This window comes from Daldinia vernicosa (genome assembly GCF_022497035.1).
Source record: "Daldinia vernicosa strain CBS 139.73 unplaced genomic scaffold F5Y00scaffold_3, whole genome shotgun sequence".
Lineage (NCBI taxonomy): Eukaryota > Fungi > Ascomycota > Sordariomycetes > Xylariales > Hypoxylaceae > Daldinia > Daldinia vernicosa.
In genome coordinates, this window is record NW_025953919.1 from 220,335 (window position 1) to 235,317 (window position 14,983).

Sequence of the window (14,983 nt, forward strand, 5' to 3'; positions counted from 1 at the left end):
TGAGCGGGGATTTGTTAAGGCTTCAGGCTTATGCTTGACCCGCCATTGGATTTTTCGTACCCTATGTATTTGGCGTATTTCAGGGTCTTACCGAGAAGGGTTAAGCTCTGGATAGTCAGGTAACTCCCACCCACCCTTGTCCTCTTTCGAGAACCTCGCGATGAGCTCAGGGATACGAAAAAAGCAGAGCAGCCCCGCAATAAAATGAATTATCATAATGCCCCACCACGAATCGGGCATGCCTAACCGGAGGAGGGCCGGCTTGATGTTTTGGATCTCGTCGACGAAGGGTCGGAGCTTCTGGTCGTAGTTCGCAAAAGCTTGGGCGAGATTGTCGGGGTTGCGATCGATTTCCCCAGCTAGGACGTAGGCGCCGACGAGAGCACCCGTAGTCCCCATACCGCTGAAAGGTGACGCACAGTGTGCCGCATCGCCTAGAAGGACAACTCGGCCTTTGGACCATGTGTTCGTACAAACCTGAACGGCTTCCTGGCAGTAGAAGTTCTCGGCCGTCTTCATGCCTTCGAGAAACCGGTCCGTTTGCCATCCCGCATCACGAAACCTTTGCGTCCAGAATTCCTTTTGCTGCTCCACCGAGGCTCTTGGAAGACTCGACAGTTCTGGCGAGTCGTCCTTTAGAAAGAAATAGACCTGGGTCTCTGTGGAATTGTGAGTCCGGCGGAATATCATACGGCCACCGGGAGCTAGGTACGTCCTTCGGATACTAGTATCTCCTTCTGCGCGAGGTATAAACCAATACGCGATGTGTATGCCAAGTCGTCGGTAAGGTTCCGGGGTATCAGGTGGCAGAATGGCTCTTCGAATACGCGACCCCTGGCCGTCTGCCCCGACTAGAAGGTCGAAGGTGTCAGATGATCCGTCGGAGAAATGAGCAATGACCTGTTTTTCGTCTTGCTCGAAGCTTTCTACAGTCTTGCCGAAGACGTACTTTACGTTGTCCTTTGTCGCATCGTAGAGTAAGCGTACGACATCTCCGCGCATGAGCTCATATTCAGACGTCAGAGACTGTGCGCCTTTGCCGGACGTATTGGCCACTGCAACACTGTTAGTTAAGGACTACATCTTCGAGTGAGAAATTCAAGTGTTTTCGGTTTATCTCGGGGGATATGAATCTCCGTTCAGCTCGACAGGTACAGTATGTATATGCCGGCTCCCGAGATTACCTACCGCTTCCCGAAAAGGAGGGGGGAAGAAACTCTCGAAGCAACTCAAGTGTACATACTGACTGTCCCTTTTACCCTCCCCTGTGAGTCTACAAAAGATACGCCGGCTTCATCGACGCGGATACGGCGTATCGCTTCTAGAAGTCCCATGCGCTTCGCCACCTCGATACCCTGAGCGCGGAGGTCAATCTGAGCCCCTGTGGCCCTAAGAGCCGGGAAGCGTTCGACGACTTCCACGTGGTGACCTCTACGGCTAAGCCAGAATGCAAGGGCTGGCCCCGCAATGCCACCGCCGCAGATGAGGATTTTTAGAGGGGCCATTTTACTATATGGGATGTTGCTGACTCGCGCGTATACTGTTGTAGTTGTGAATAGGAGAAAATGATGAGTATTGAGAATTTTTCACGATTTCCTATGGAGACTTTATGAGATTTACAAAGTGACTCAACGGTGCTATCAAACGTAGCATTTCCAATTAAGCCATTAGGCAGTCACCAATGTTGAGTCACAGCTTGACCCAAAATCCTCAAAATCGGGATTCGAATCCGAGAAGCTCGACCGACCGAGTCCGAATTCCTGCTGCCGAGTCAGAAGTGGCCTGTGCGCAAAACCTGTCTCCTGAAACGTACATGTACGCCGTATTATATAATATTCGACTATTGGAGTAAAACTCTACCTACCTTCCTTTATCTCGCAAATTAATGCTTATCCGCAGAATTCGGAAGGTGGACATACCTAGATGGAAATATACATGGTCTGATTCTGAAACGACACATGGCACCAGCAAAGTTTCCGTGGATTAATATTTGAATAATTGGTGGTTATGTACGGCAGGTACAGCATGTATTGTACATTAGGTAGGTACCTAGGTACTATGCTCTTCCCCGGATAGTTCGGACGCTCACAGGCTTGAGTCGTCATTGCTTAATACATCATAGCCCAGCCACCCGGCTCGGTGATCGACCGTCCTAGACAGCACTACCTAAAGCAGGGTACTTATGCAAGGCACCACTATACTTCCGCATTAGTGCCTCGGGCATTGTAGATCTTACATCAGGTGAAATTGGAATAAGTACCCAAGCCTTTAGCGCAAGTAGTCGGCTCAGCGGCGGCATGTGGCATACCAGGGCTGTTCCACTACATCAATTATTCGATGGAATTTCCCAAGTTTCCCAATCCCAACAGCCATCCGATTTGTTCACATTGCTTACCTACCTTACCGACTTAAGGCACATTACCTAAAGATAAATCCATTTATTCATCTTTAGCATAGCCTCATTCTTGAGGCCACCCGGTTCCCGGTTTGCATGCAGTGTAAGGTATGTAAAATGCTAAAGATTGGCCCCAATAGCTCTATATAGTGTAAGCAAACGGTTAACACGGCTCGCGGCTGATGGATGAAGGCTTGGAAACTTTTCCCAATGTGGTAAACAGGACTCGGCACCTTGATGCTTTTTTTTTGTCTCTCTTCCCTTTTCCCTTTATGTATTCATGCTTCCAGGGGGTGACGCAAGTCCTTGGAATCTCTCTCCCATCCGCTTTTCTGGATCTCACATTACCTAGTCGTGCTACTCTTACCTACTCTGTTAGGAGTAGGTAAGTGATAGGTATAACTAGACCGCAACGTGCCACCGCAACACCAACTAACTACTAATTCGTCTTTCCGTATCTTTTTTTTTTCTTCTTCTTCTTTCCGTTCCTCTTCGATCGATCTACATTTCCGGGGCTCGTTACGGGAGACTATGCGTACCCTTCCTTTACCCCTGCTCTCGCTTATCTCGGCGGCCCTCGGATCGCCAACCGGGAGTCACGATGGCTCTCGATCTTCAGCCGTCCAAGTTCGTGATGTTTTGAGGGGTCGGGCAAGTCCCGACAACCCGTCCGGTAGTTACGCACCGGCTATCGTCGATTGCCCGCGCGAACGGCCGACGATCCGCAGCGCCGGAACCCTATCTCAGTCGGAGCAGAGTTGGTTACGAACCCGCCGAAACAAGACCATCGATCCCATGCTGGAATTCTTTAAGCTGGCAAACCTAACCGATTTTGACGCCGTCAACTACGTTAGTTCTAACTCGCAGAATTTTTCTATCGTACCTAATATCGGCATCGCCGTCTCAGGTGGTGGTTATCGCGCGCTTATGAATGGCGCCGGCTTTATTGCCGCAGCTGACAGCCGCACACCGGGATCGACTGACGCCGGTGGTATTGGTGGTCTTCTGCAGAGCAGCACCTACCTAGCAGGACTTTCGGGTGGTGGATGGCTGGTCGGCTCTATCTTCGCCAATAACTTTTCTAGTGTCGTCCAGCTTCGTGACGGCTACCAGGGCTCTTCTCTATGGCAATTCTCTAACTCCATCTTCGCGGGTCCTAAGTCCAGGGGGATCTCCATAGTTAACACCGTCGAGTACTGGGATGATGTTAAAGACCAGGTTGATGACAAGAGGGATGCGGGATTTGATACTTCTATCACGGATTATTGGGGACGGGCTCTCTCCTACCAGCTGATTAACGCACCGGACGGCGGGCCGGCGTACACGTTTTCGTCCATCGCCGATGCTCCTAATTTCTCCTCTGCCGACACGCCCATGCCAATTCTAGTGAGTGATGAGCGTAGGCCGGGCACGACAGTAGTCTCTTTGAACTCGACAGTTCTTGAGTTCAACCCGTGGGAGATTGGGTCGCATGATCCGACCATATATGGCTTTGCTCCTACTCGTTATGTAGGATCTAACTTCAGCGGCGGCATCGTACCCAACAACGGCCACTGCGTCCGCGGATTCGATGCGTACAGTTATCTCATGGGAACAAGCAGCTCGCTTTTCAACGCGTTTTTACTGCAGAATCTTTCATCCTCGGGTCTGCCCGACATCGTGGTCAGCGCGATCGAGTCCGTTTTGACTCGTATCGGCGAAGACAATGACGATATCGCCGCTTGGACGCCGAACCCCTTTTATGGCTACAATAATGATACTAACGGCAACGCCGGCAATGAGCAGCTGACTCTTGTCGATGGTGGCTTAGACTTGCAGAATATTCCGCTGCACCCGCTAATCCAGCCGGTACGCAATGTCGATATCATCTTTGCGGTTGACTCGTCCGCCGATACCACGACTAGCTTCCCGAACGGCACCGCGCTGCGTGCTACCTACGAGCGCAGTAAGACGGATATCGCCAACGGCACCGCTTTCCCCGCCGTTCCGGATGCCGAGACCTTCATCAACCTGGGTTTGAATCAGAAGCCGACCTTCTTCGGCTGCAACACAACCGAGTTCGCCGACGCCGACCACATACCGCCTCTGGTCGTCTATGTAGCCAACGCGCCTTACACGGCTTATAGCAACGTATCTACGTTCAATCCATCGTACACGGATGAGGAGCGTAACTCCTTCATTAAGAACGGCTACAACGTGGCCACGATGGGCAACGGCACCGTCGACTCCGAGTGGCCTGCGTGCGTGGCGTGTGCCGTTCTGCGCCGCAGTCTCGAGCGCACCGGCACCGATATCAGCGCTACCTGCCAGCGCTGCTTCGACCGCTACTGCTGGAACGGGACGACGGACAGCACCCCCGTCAACAGCTACGAGCCTTCACCGATACTAGCATTAGACGCCCAGAATTTTGGAGTCAGCGCGAAGGGCGGGGCGGCAACAGGGATGGTGTACGGTGTCTTTGGGCTTGTGGCCATGCTTCTTGCATTCTAAGGGCTATAAGCGAGTTGTTGGATACGGGGCCTTCTTCTTCTAAGCTTCTATCACGTTGTAGACGAGCGGGAATTCCACGAAATGGTTATAATAAGGCGTGTATTAGCGCACCTAGAAAGGGGGTTGGATTATGTGTATAGGTAGATGTGGATACCATCGTTCAGTATGATGATGCTCAAGTTATTTTTTCAACTTTCTTTTTTGAATATTTTCGAATATCAAAATTTTTATTTATCTCGTCCCTAGCGCTAAAACCCATTGACCAAATGGAATTAGTCCCGTTTTACCTACTCGCTCCCGTCTCTCTTTTATTTACCACTTGAACGTAATAGTTATTGACTGCAGCTAACCAAAGGTCCTAGGACGTATCAAATCTACGCTGCCAACCAGACGGAGCCCCTATTGCCAATCAATGGAGCCACTATCGATTCTACAGCCCTATAGGTGACCTCGCTCCGCCAGTGCTAACCCGGTCCAACATCTAAACTCTCTAGCTGGAACCCAATGTAGCACACTAGCGGACTTACGCAGAGCCAACAAGCAACTCGGACTATATGGTCCCATGGCTCCCGCCTCGCCATCATCGATAGGCGTAGGCCACGGCGTCAGTCCCAAGATGGCGGAAGCATTGGTTCGGCGATATTACGACGGCGGGAACAGCGTAGCGAGAAGCCACCCCTCCCTTTCCCGGAGTGGAAAGGAAGTAACACAAAAAGCAGACCAGACATCCTGTCCCCCGTAGGGTGGACGGCGGAGACGAGGCCAATGAGCTCTTGACACCAGACCTAGATGGAGAGGACAGAAGGTCTGCCGTATGTACGTATGTATATGTATGTATGTATGTCTGTATGTATGCGTGTGCGTGTATATGTATGCCTAGGCCGTTAGGTAAATGTCTATCCACGTAACGCGGGTGGGGGGAAGGGAGGCGGAGTTACAGCTTGCTAGTAACACATACATAGATATAGGCTAGTCGCTTAGATTCCCGAGATATTTTGAGCTTAGCACAATGGGGCATCACGATACATCACGTCGTATGGGAGGCGAGCAGGGCGGGCAGGTAGGCGAGTGGGCAAGGTAGGTAAGGCAGCAACAGCCTTGGCTGACCCGCGCGGGCGTAAGCAACGCAGTGAGAGCCCAAGGGGGGATAATACGCCACGGGAATCGGCACATGGCGGCTGGCTAGCTAAGCTGTTCTCCTCTCCCACTCTCAGCGCCTCGGTAGAAGAGATGAAGAGAGAGAGGTATGTACGGCTCTGGCAGGTTCACGGTCAGCGTCCCATAATAGCGGACAGTGATCAGCGTCGCATCGGGGTGCCGTTCGTCGTAATTGGTCGGTCAACGGGTATACGGTCCATATAATCATTATGCTTAGACGATTCCGTTACACACGTTGTTCTAGCGAGGGTTACCTTGGGTTAGCCAACGGAAGGAGTCTATCCCGTACGAACGGCGGCTCAGCGTGGATTTCAACGAACCAACACCGTCTCCATAGACCCCATAGTCTCCCTTGATCGGCGTGAGGACGTCTCGGTGGGCACCTAAACGTTAGGGTCGCCGGTGTTTCATAGAGAGCAGAGCTATGTTGCACCAGGGGGACTAAGCATGACTTAGAATGCTCGCTTTCCGGCGTCCCATCCATGGAGAACCCTTGTAATAACGTGACGCCTACCTGTTAAGCCTCAGACAAATACCAGCAGCATTGGGTAGGACTGGAGCTGACAGCGCTGGGCTCCTGGTACGACGCTCACCAAGCCATCGACGCCGTGTACCTAAGCTCCTTAAGAATGACGATAGATAGGCGTCTAGCTCTAGTCGACGTGGTTGACACGGATATAGGGGCCACGCAGGAGGCTTACCTGTGCAGCTTTAATATATTGACTGTAGCTTCTGCTGGCTTACACGGTGCTGACAAAGACTATAATTACAAGACACGAGGAGGATATAGCATGATACTGATAATCCACCAGAGAAGATGACTAGTCCCGCATACCATATTCAAGAAAATCGCGCTTATAGAATTTCGGAAATATAAAATATATAGAGCAAATGTGGTAGAAAGGCCATCTTTCCCGGAGTAGGTAACGGTGCGGAAAGGTCCGGAAAGGGCAAGCTGAATATCAGATCGTTTGGGGTTTGTTGTTATTTCTCGAATTCGCTGTCCTCGTCACGTCTTCATTGGCGCAGCAGGTGACTACCTATCAAACATGCGAGGCCGTTTCTGGCCAATGGCGTGGTGACAGATGATTCGAGTGCCCAATGTACACGAATAGCTGAGCTGCTAATTTTCCTACTATGGGGAGCTGCACTCCAGACGATCCAGACAACCCAAACAACGACCCTAGGTTTAAATACTGCGGTATACTAGGAGCGAAGGCCGATATGTTGAGCTCGGCTAGTAGGCTAGTAGCGATCGGATTTGATTCCGATAGACTGGTCTCACAGCTAATCCAAAGGTCTAATTTGTAGAGCGATTTGAGACGGGAGCCGCTTCGTCAGGAAACTCTCAGCGAGGTCCATCCTGGACCGGATACTTGAGGCAATTCTATCGGACGGCTTCCATTGCGGGGGAACCTTGAATACTTATGACGAACCCAGGAACATCCGTTAATCCTCTTAAATTGGCCCCCCAAGCACCTGGTATTGTCATTTCACTGGACGTACCGGCGGGGGGTGCTATATACTAATCCAGCCACAAGCAGCATCGGCTCCTAGAGCGGCCCTTAGTTCCCCATGCAGGAGTCTTGATTGGCATTGTCACCGGGACGAATAGGTAATAATTTTTTTAATCCCCTCGCGGTCCCCGGTACTGGTGCGGAGGTAAGTCTTGCCAAGAGTTCCAACGTACCTAGCTTGCGGTCCCCACGAAGGGCGTGATTGCGAAGGCTTTTTATCCTATCAGATTGCTTCTAATTTAGCTCGGGGGTTCGGTGAGGGATGCCGAAAGGGCCCCCTCCGTCCAGTCACCTTCTACCGACCTTCCAGAAGCGGCGGGACATAGTATATAAAGTGGTAACGTACCAAGGAGACGACGTATACATGCAGAAACTGTGACCGAAGGAGGTACCAGGGCTGAGGATGCGCGATAGGCTTCTGCTGCACTTCAAGTTGTGCAGATCGAAGGCGCCGAGCTCTACCTTCGGCAATAGGTATCTACCAGACGGTAAAGGAGGGGAACACGACGGAAAGGGGGGGGGATTGGACCGTGTCTGACCGAAAAGGAACCAGCAGCCCAGCCACCGAGGAGGGTGCGGGAAAGGTGAAGAGGAACACCTACCCCTAGACGCGGATCGGTATGAGGGTGACACAAAATCTTCCTTCAGCCGTAACCCGGGAGAGATTGAACAGACATGGATAAGTAGTTTAAAAAGGAGATAGAGATTGGTCACGGGGATTCGAGTCCATCGTAGATCGGAAATCGACCATCAGATGACAAACAATTGCATGAAGCTCATATCGGCTGAACAAATCAGTCAACCCGGGGGGGACAGAATGCATGGGCTGACCCATGGCATCGCGTCGTAGACCGAGTGAAGGATGCATATTCGCCTGTGACGGATTTGCATTTGCATTTCGCAGCATCGGATGAGGGCGGCAGACGGCCACAAACAAGAGCAGAAAATAAACGGGACAAGGGCCAACCCGCGCTTGAAGGACGTGGACGTAGCAGCAAGCAGGTGGAGGAAATGTCCGGGACGAAAGAAAAGAAAAGAAAAAAAAAAAAAAAAAAAAAAAAAAAAAAAAAAAAAAAAAAAAAAAAAAAAAAAAAAAAAAAAAAAAAAAAAAAACCCTGGTAAATAAGGTAGGCAAGGTATCTAATTGTTTATTTTCTCCCTTTCCCATCCTTCGCATGCATTGGCAATGTCGGTAGGTAGCAGGTAATGTGTGGCCTCACAGGGCAGACGTGTCTGATCTTGTGTCGCCTCGCATCGCCTCGCCTCTTGACCGAAAGAGCCTACGGTCGACGGGCTAGGGGGGTGCGTGTGGGAACTCGGAGTGTCACGTCTCTCTGGGCTGTATGTCTGCGACGTCTGCGCTGGCGCTGGCCTTGATTGGCGGGTGGAGAGATTCATTGGCGGGCAACTTGAAAAATGGATAGGGAATGGACTACCACGTGTTTACCTGAGATCCGCCGTAGCCACGGCCAAAATCAGATTGAAACGATACATGAGAGCAACCTCACGTCTCGCTGTGTTGCAGTTGGGCGCTCCCCCATGTGTTTTTTTCTTTTTATTATCAGCCGATATAGATTATCGGTTGGTAATTAGGTCTCTAGACCGTACATACTGGTAATAAAACAAGTTGACCTTGGTAAGCTGTAATTTCGGGGAATGATACGTAACGGCCCTTTTTTTTATTTTTTATGTTTCTTATTTTTTGAGAAGGGTGAAGATTTAAAGAGAAAGGGGAAAAAAAAGAGAGAGAGAAAAGACGATCTAAGACGAGATGGACTTAGAGAGGCTAGAGGGACTTGGAAAAAAAGACTAGAGCTACCTACATAGTAGCAAACAAGAAAGAGGTAGTCGCATGTCCGCGTAACATGAAGTAGATGCTGACCGGCCCCGCCGCCATCTTGGGAGTACCATGCAGAATCGACAAGGTGAGGTACTCTTTCTAGGATCTAAAGTGGTATAGATACTTGGATGTGATGTATCAGGTAGGTGAGAAAGATGGAAAGAACTCGGCCCCGCACTATTCAAATCTTTACATAGTACAAGTACCTAACAGGAACCGCAACTCGAGCTCTCATTGGAGCCTTGTATTACAGTGCCTCGGAAGCCGCACAACGATCCTCGTCGTTTCTATGTTTCTGTGTTTCTATAGACGTCTCTCTTTCCAAAGGTTATATTTTGTCTTTCTTGGAAGTTGCAGTTGGTCGGGCTATTAGGTACGGGCTACTAAGGGTTACTATTACCTCTACTCCCTTCTATACATTGTAGTATCGTTTTTTTGTATCGTACCTACCTTATACTCTAGGTTATACCCTATACCTTAGGTAGGTACATTCTGGCCAGTCGCATAATTGCCCTTGCCGCATGTAATCGCCATACCTATCAACCATATCGTTTCCATCTCATACGTCCACTGCCCATACACCATATGCACCATACGCCATACACCATATACACACCATTTACCTACAACATACCTATCACATACCTACCTACCTACCACATACCTTACCTACGTCTCTGGTGGACCAGACCGACCTACGCTTTACGTCTAGGAGCTAGATCTACGGTACCAGCTGTACTCGTTCCCGGTCTGCCAACTACAGGTCTATTAACAACGGTCTATTAACGGTCTATTAACTCCATACATATTCGTACATATCCTTACATATTTCTTTCCTCACTTCGCGGCAATTTTGCTATCACCCTCGTTTAACATTCTCCACTCCCGGTGTTAGCATCCCTCGAATCCCTCAAACTTCCCATCCAGCGCTCCTCCGAGCCGTCTTCGTCACTCTTCATTATGAGGTAGCCGTGATATCGCTGTGTGAGCGCCCAGAACGACATGCATCCTGCACCCAGTCTGTCGGAGTCATTTCCTAAAGACAGCAAGAGTGAGGATAGAGGTCAGCACGTCCCTCATCAGCATGAGCAACAGCAGCAGCAGCAATCACAGTCCGGCGGGCATCATCATCAACCTGCTCAGCCACAACTTCAACCACACCAGGGAGCACACCCCGAGCACGTGCGAAATGGAAGCCTTCCAGCATCGCCAGGCCAGTCGGCAACGCCCATGAGGAAGGACACGGGCTCATCCACGTCGACAACTACTACCGATACGACGACAATCTCCAATGTCTCGACTGACACTAACTCGACGGCCTATAGCGTAGAGTCGTCACAGTCCATCTTCTCGGTCAAGGATGGGTCAGAGATCTCGCACAATCGTCGTGCTAGTCGTAGGAGGACGGGACCTTTATCTGCCCAGCAGAGGGAGAAAGCCGCCCTGATTCGGAAGCTGGGCGCGTGCGCCGACTGCAGAAGGCGGAGGGTTGCTGTAAGTCACACATTACGATCTGCCTACCTTAAATTTCGTTAGCAATATGACGCTCACATGATTACCCTCTCAAGTGTCACCCCAACCACCATAATATGACTTGGGAAGATGCTATGCGGAAATATCGCTCGTCCAGCCCTTTGCAGGAGCTCGCGCCCCTAACTGGTCGCCGGATCAGCCCCGCGCCAAACCATGCAGCCCGTGTTAGACATCACTTCCCCCAAGATCCTCAAGAGATGGAAATTGACTCCACCCCCGCTACTCCTAATAGCGCCCATAATACGCCAGGGAGGCCACCGCTCAGCGACGCTAGGATCCGGACGCCTCTTCCGTCAGGTCCGCGGCTGGAGAAGCCTATCTCCACGTCTCCCCTGGCTGCTGCACCGAACCATTTCGCACCCCTGCCAAGTATCGACTCGATCAAGGTAGACCTGGAGAATGCAGCGTCGAGGATTCTATCCTCGCCTCACCGCAGTCGCTATAGCAGCGTCTGCGCGCTTCTGATCTTCTGGCAGGATGACGAGCACCCCGGCGTGGCGGCCGCGGTAGAAGAACTGGCCGGGGTCTTCGATAAGTATTACCATTTTATGTACGAGGTGCTCAAGATTCCGTCGTCCGCGTCCGACGGCTGCACTAACTCGTGGAGGTGGCTATCGCGGATTATTAACGATTTCACGGACAAAAGCGACACTAGGGACGTGTTGAAAATTGTGTATTACAACGGGTATAGTTACTTGGACGAGCATAGAGAGATGGTTCTAGCAAGGTGAGCCGTTGAAACGTCAAATTTGTTTTTCCGACGATCTAACCCTAGATAGTTCTCGGGACCGTGCGAAGGCTTCGACTATTCGATGGAGCGGTATACAACAGATATTAGAGGAAGCGCGCTCGGACACTCTCATTGTAATGGATGCTGCATACTTTCCATCTTCAAAGATGGTCCGGCAGAAGGGGGTGTTGGAACTTATTGCGGCCTCGTCCTCGGAAGACTATTTTGACGTGTTGGACCGAAACGGGTTTACAAGAACGCTAGCTGACCAACTCCGAACACGGGCCACCCAACGATTTCCGAATCCCTTATCAGCCGCCGAGCTGCATTCGAAACTCCTATCCGCCTACCCTAAGATCATCCAAGACAAACACCCGGAGAAGGGAGTGATACTAAGCTTCCCTTCGCCGCTGCACATACAAATCTCGGGTAACTCGAGGTTACCTTCGATCACGTTATCTCCGCCGCAACCACCTCGGGTGCTGTACCCCGAGAACCCCCACGGTCCTCAGTTGACATTCTCGATGCGTTTGACCGAGGAGGCGGTCAACCTCGAGAACTGGGCCGAATGGCTTCGTATGATGCCGGATGGGATCAGAGACGTCAAAGTCGAAGGTCCATACACAACTACGTTTAGGTGACGTTTCGTCTCCGATCTGATACGTTTTCTTGCTCTCCTTTGTTTAACGCGCCAATCTGCCACGAGACTATGATAACCAACACCTTTGGAAGAAAGCGAACGAGGAAAATGTATTGCTCGTCACGTTTTTGGGCGACTCTTAGTCACCTACCATCATGTTGCTGCTACGGAGCGTCTCTCTTGATTTTTTATGTTTAACGAAAGATGATTTGCGACTAGATGCATGGAGGGCGAGTTTTTTTTTTCTTGCATACAGTTCATCATACCCACTCCTCTTTATGTCTTGTTTTTACCTACGGCGCACGGGGGAAGAGGCCGTAGCTACGGGTACGCCTTATAATCTGGATAGATTTTGGCTTTTTGGCATGCCATAGCATATGGAAATATGACGAACGACAGTTTGTTGATCTGAAATGCTTTTGGCAAAGGATGACCAAAGGTAACACCAATAAACAGCTTCTTCAATGAAGTTACCTATCCCAGATGGAGGTCAAAGTGCCCGCAGCTGTTCGGTGTCGTATCGTAGGTCCCAGTGAAGATACCCGATGAATAGACATAGATGTGGTAGCAAATGCTACCTATAATTTTGAACTATATACCGTCAGCAGTACTATGAATTATATTGCTTGTCCCCCGCTTGGGGGCTAAGCCCCTTAGATGCATTGTACAAGTCAAAGCTACCTATTCTTAGTGATTTGTAAACGAAGCGACATGTAACAAATTTGGATATTCTAGCATTTTACAAAGTTGTTAATAAAGTAGAATCGCGATGTAGCCTATTAATAAAATCAGCAACTCGGTAACTCTGGCAGATGGGTATAATACGGTCTCGAGGGAAGACATCAGTAGTAGTATTAACGCAGCAAATTTATCATAGAAGGAGAAGATTATACTCTTAATCATACACACCTCTCCTTGTCTTAGATCTTACCTTATTCACCGTCCCGACCGCTTTCCGTACCGATGCGTTTTTGAATCACCCACCGCACATTCGCATATACTAGTATGTAAGTAACCCTCTCCCCAACGCCACAAGCTACACGCTTCAAACACATAATACGTCCTCCCCTTCACAGGTCCATCACGAGGTAACATAGACCTCGATATATCGGATAGGTAGGTACCCCATGCAAGCAAGTTGTATACCAGCCAACCAACCAACTATACCACGCCCTTTTACTTACCTACTTCCTTCCATTCACGCCCCTACACTACATACCTAGATTACTCTCCCCCCCAATTCACTACTCCGCCGGAGCAACAACTTCCACCCCAGCGCCCTCGGCCACATACCGCGCACCGGCAAGTACCAACTCGCGAAACACGGCAAACTCGCCCTCGTCGCGCGGCGCGTACACCATGACGAACCCCCAGGGCACCACGCGCGACCCCCACCACCCAGCTAGTCCAAAGCGCTCCGCCCACCCGGCTTCGATCGCGGCCGCGGCGTCCGCCGGGCTGAGCGTCACATGAACGCTCCCCTCGCCGTGCACGTGCGCGAACTCCCCGTCCGAGCCCCGCCCTAGCCGGGTCCGCAGGGTGGTGTCGTCGTCGGCCGACGCGGAGGAGGGGGAGGGGAGTCGCAGCCACAAGGCCTGGTGGAGAGGGCCCTCGAGCTTGCTGGTCCGGACCTCGAAGAGCGAGGCGTTGGCCGCTGCTACGGCGGCTAGGAAGGCCTTCTGCGCGGCGACGGTAGCGGGGGGCGCGGCGTCGGAGGTCTGGCGCTGGGGCGCGACGAAGGTCGGGACGGTAGGGCGGTCGCCCTTGCGCTTTGGAATCTGGCCCGGGCCGTCCCCGGAGTAGTTGTAGTACGACTTCGCGCCCGCGGCGCCGTACAAGGCGGCTACGTCCTCTAGCCGCTTGTACGGCCTAGGCAGGGGCTCCCGGGTATCGGAGCGCGCGACGGCGTGCAGGCCGACTTGCAGGAGCCAGCCGGGGAAGTGGTAGGGCATGCCGCCGGGGCCGAGGGCAAGCCATTCCCGGTAGCACGACCATGCGTAGGCGAGGAACGGGGTGGCGACGGCGGTTATGCCGGTGGCGAGGAGGATGGGTTTTTGGTGGGCTCGGAGGACGTCCGGGTTGATGAGGGCTGCTGCGTATTTGTTTTGGAGGAGGCTCATTGTTGCGGTTGCGTGGGTGTTACCTAGTGTTCCGGATGTGGGAGTGGAGTTTGTATGGGGAGTACCGAGGGGGAGTATACGGAGTATGGGGAGTATGGGGATTATAACCGTGAGATGCGATTCGGATCGGACAGAACGGCTCGGCGAAGAGGAAGTATATCCGTTCCTATCTTTATTATTTATATACGCATTCGTGCGTATGCTTATCAACCGGGCTGAGGATCAACGAGTGGCGTGATGTCAGGCGAGAGGAAGAATCCCAAGCGTGTTGGCGATGACCCCACCAACAACTAAACAACGAAGCTGAATTTCTTCTGTTAACATCGATACTAGGTTAGAGATTCGTCTGAATTATGACGAAGACGAAGACGAGAACAGACCTCTCGCGAAGGATGCCGAATTGCTAATGATGACTCTGTTTCTGATAGGTAGGCGAGAACGAATCCGATCTAAAGCGGGAGAGAACAAGAAGAGACTGAAATGCCGAGCGCAAGCGATATTTGGGGTATATATAACTCCCCGGGTAACGTCACCTAGTTACGTGTAAGCCACTTATATCA

At 51.3% G+C, this 14,983-nt stretch overlaps 5 protein-coding genes across 5 annotated transcripts; 2 read left to right on the top strand and 3 right to left on the bottom strand.

Annotated features, from left to right (window-relative positions):
- Window positions 1-87: 87 nt before the first annotated feature.
- F5Y00DRAFT_257392 (FAD/NAD(P)-binding domain-containing protein) lies at window positions 88-1,505 on the bottom strand (the record flags this gene model as incomplete). Its single annotated transcript, XM_048010552.1, has 2 exons — window positions 88-1,055; window positions 1,244-1,505. The coding sequence occupies 2 exons, from the start codon at window positions 1,503-1,505 to the stop codon at window positions 88-90; spliced, it is 1,230 nt and encodes a 409-aa protein (XP_047869296.1).
- A 969-nt stretch (window positions 1,506-2,474) lies between these two features.
- F5Y00DRAFT_100115 (lysophospholipase catalytic domain-containing protein) lies at window positions 2,475-5,166 on the top strand. Its single transcript, XM_048003766.1, has 2 exons — window positions 2,475-2,503; window positions 2,588-5,166. Exon 2 carries the CDS (start codon window positions 2,927-2,929, stop codon window positions 4,883-4,885), a length of 1,959 nt encoding a protein of 652 aa, XP_047869297.1. The 5' UTR covers window positions 2,475-2,503; window positions 2,588-2,926; the 3' UTR covers window positions 4,886-5,166.
- A 3,509-nt stretch (window positions 5,167-8,675) lies between these two features.
- On the bottom strand, window positions 8,676-9,405 carry F5Y00DRAFT_224520 (uncharacterized protein). Its single transcript, XM_048006013.1, has one exon. The coding sequence runs from the start codon at window positions 8,956-8,958 to the stop codon at window positions 8,701-8,703; it is 258 nt and encodes an 85-aa protein (XP_047869298.1). The 5' UTR covers window positions 8,959-9,405; the 3' UTR covers window positions 8,676-8,700.
- Window positions 9,406-10,072: 667 nt separating this feature from the next.
- Window positions 10,073-12,959, top strand: F5Y00DRAFT_100342 (uncharacterized protein). The gene is made up of 4 exons (XM_048003769.1): window positions 10,073-10,211; window positions 10,296-10,894; window positions 10,969-11,660; window positions 11,713-12,959. The coding sequence occupies exons 2-4, from the start codon at window positions 10,403-10,405 to the stop codon at window positions 12,302-12,304; spliced, it is 1,776 nt and encodes a 591-aa protein (XP_047869299.1). The 5' UTR covers window positions 10,073-10,211; window positions 10,296-10,402; the 3' UTR covers window positions 12,305-12,959.
- F5Y00DRAFT_224525 (uncharacterized protein) lies at window positions 12,954-14,966 on the bottom strand. The gene is made up of 2 exons (XM_048006014.1): window positions 14,804-14,966; window positions 12,954-14,726 (listed from the first exon to the last, which is right to left on the bottom strand). Exon 2 carries the CDS (start codon window positions 14,421-14,423, stop codon window positions 13,548-13,550), a length of 876 nt encoding a protein of 291 aa, XP_047869300.1. The 5' UTR covers window positions 14,424-14,726; window positions 14,804-14,966; the 3' UTR covers window positions 12,954-13,547.
- Between the last annotated feature and the right edge of the window lie 17 nt (window positions 14,967-14,983).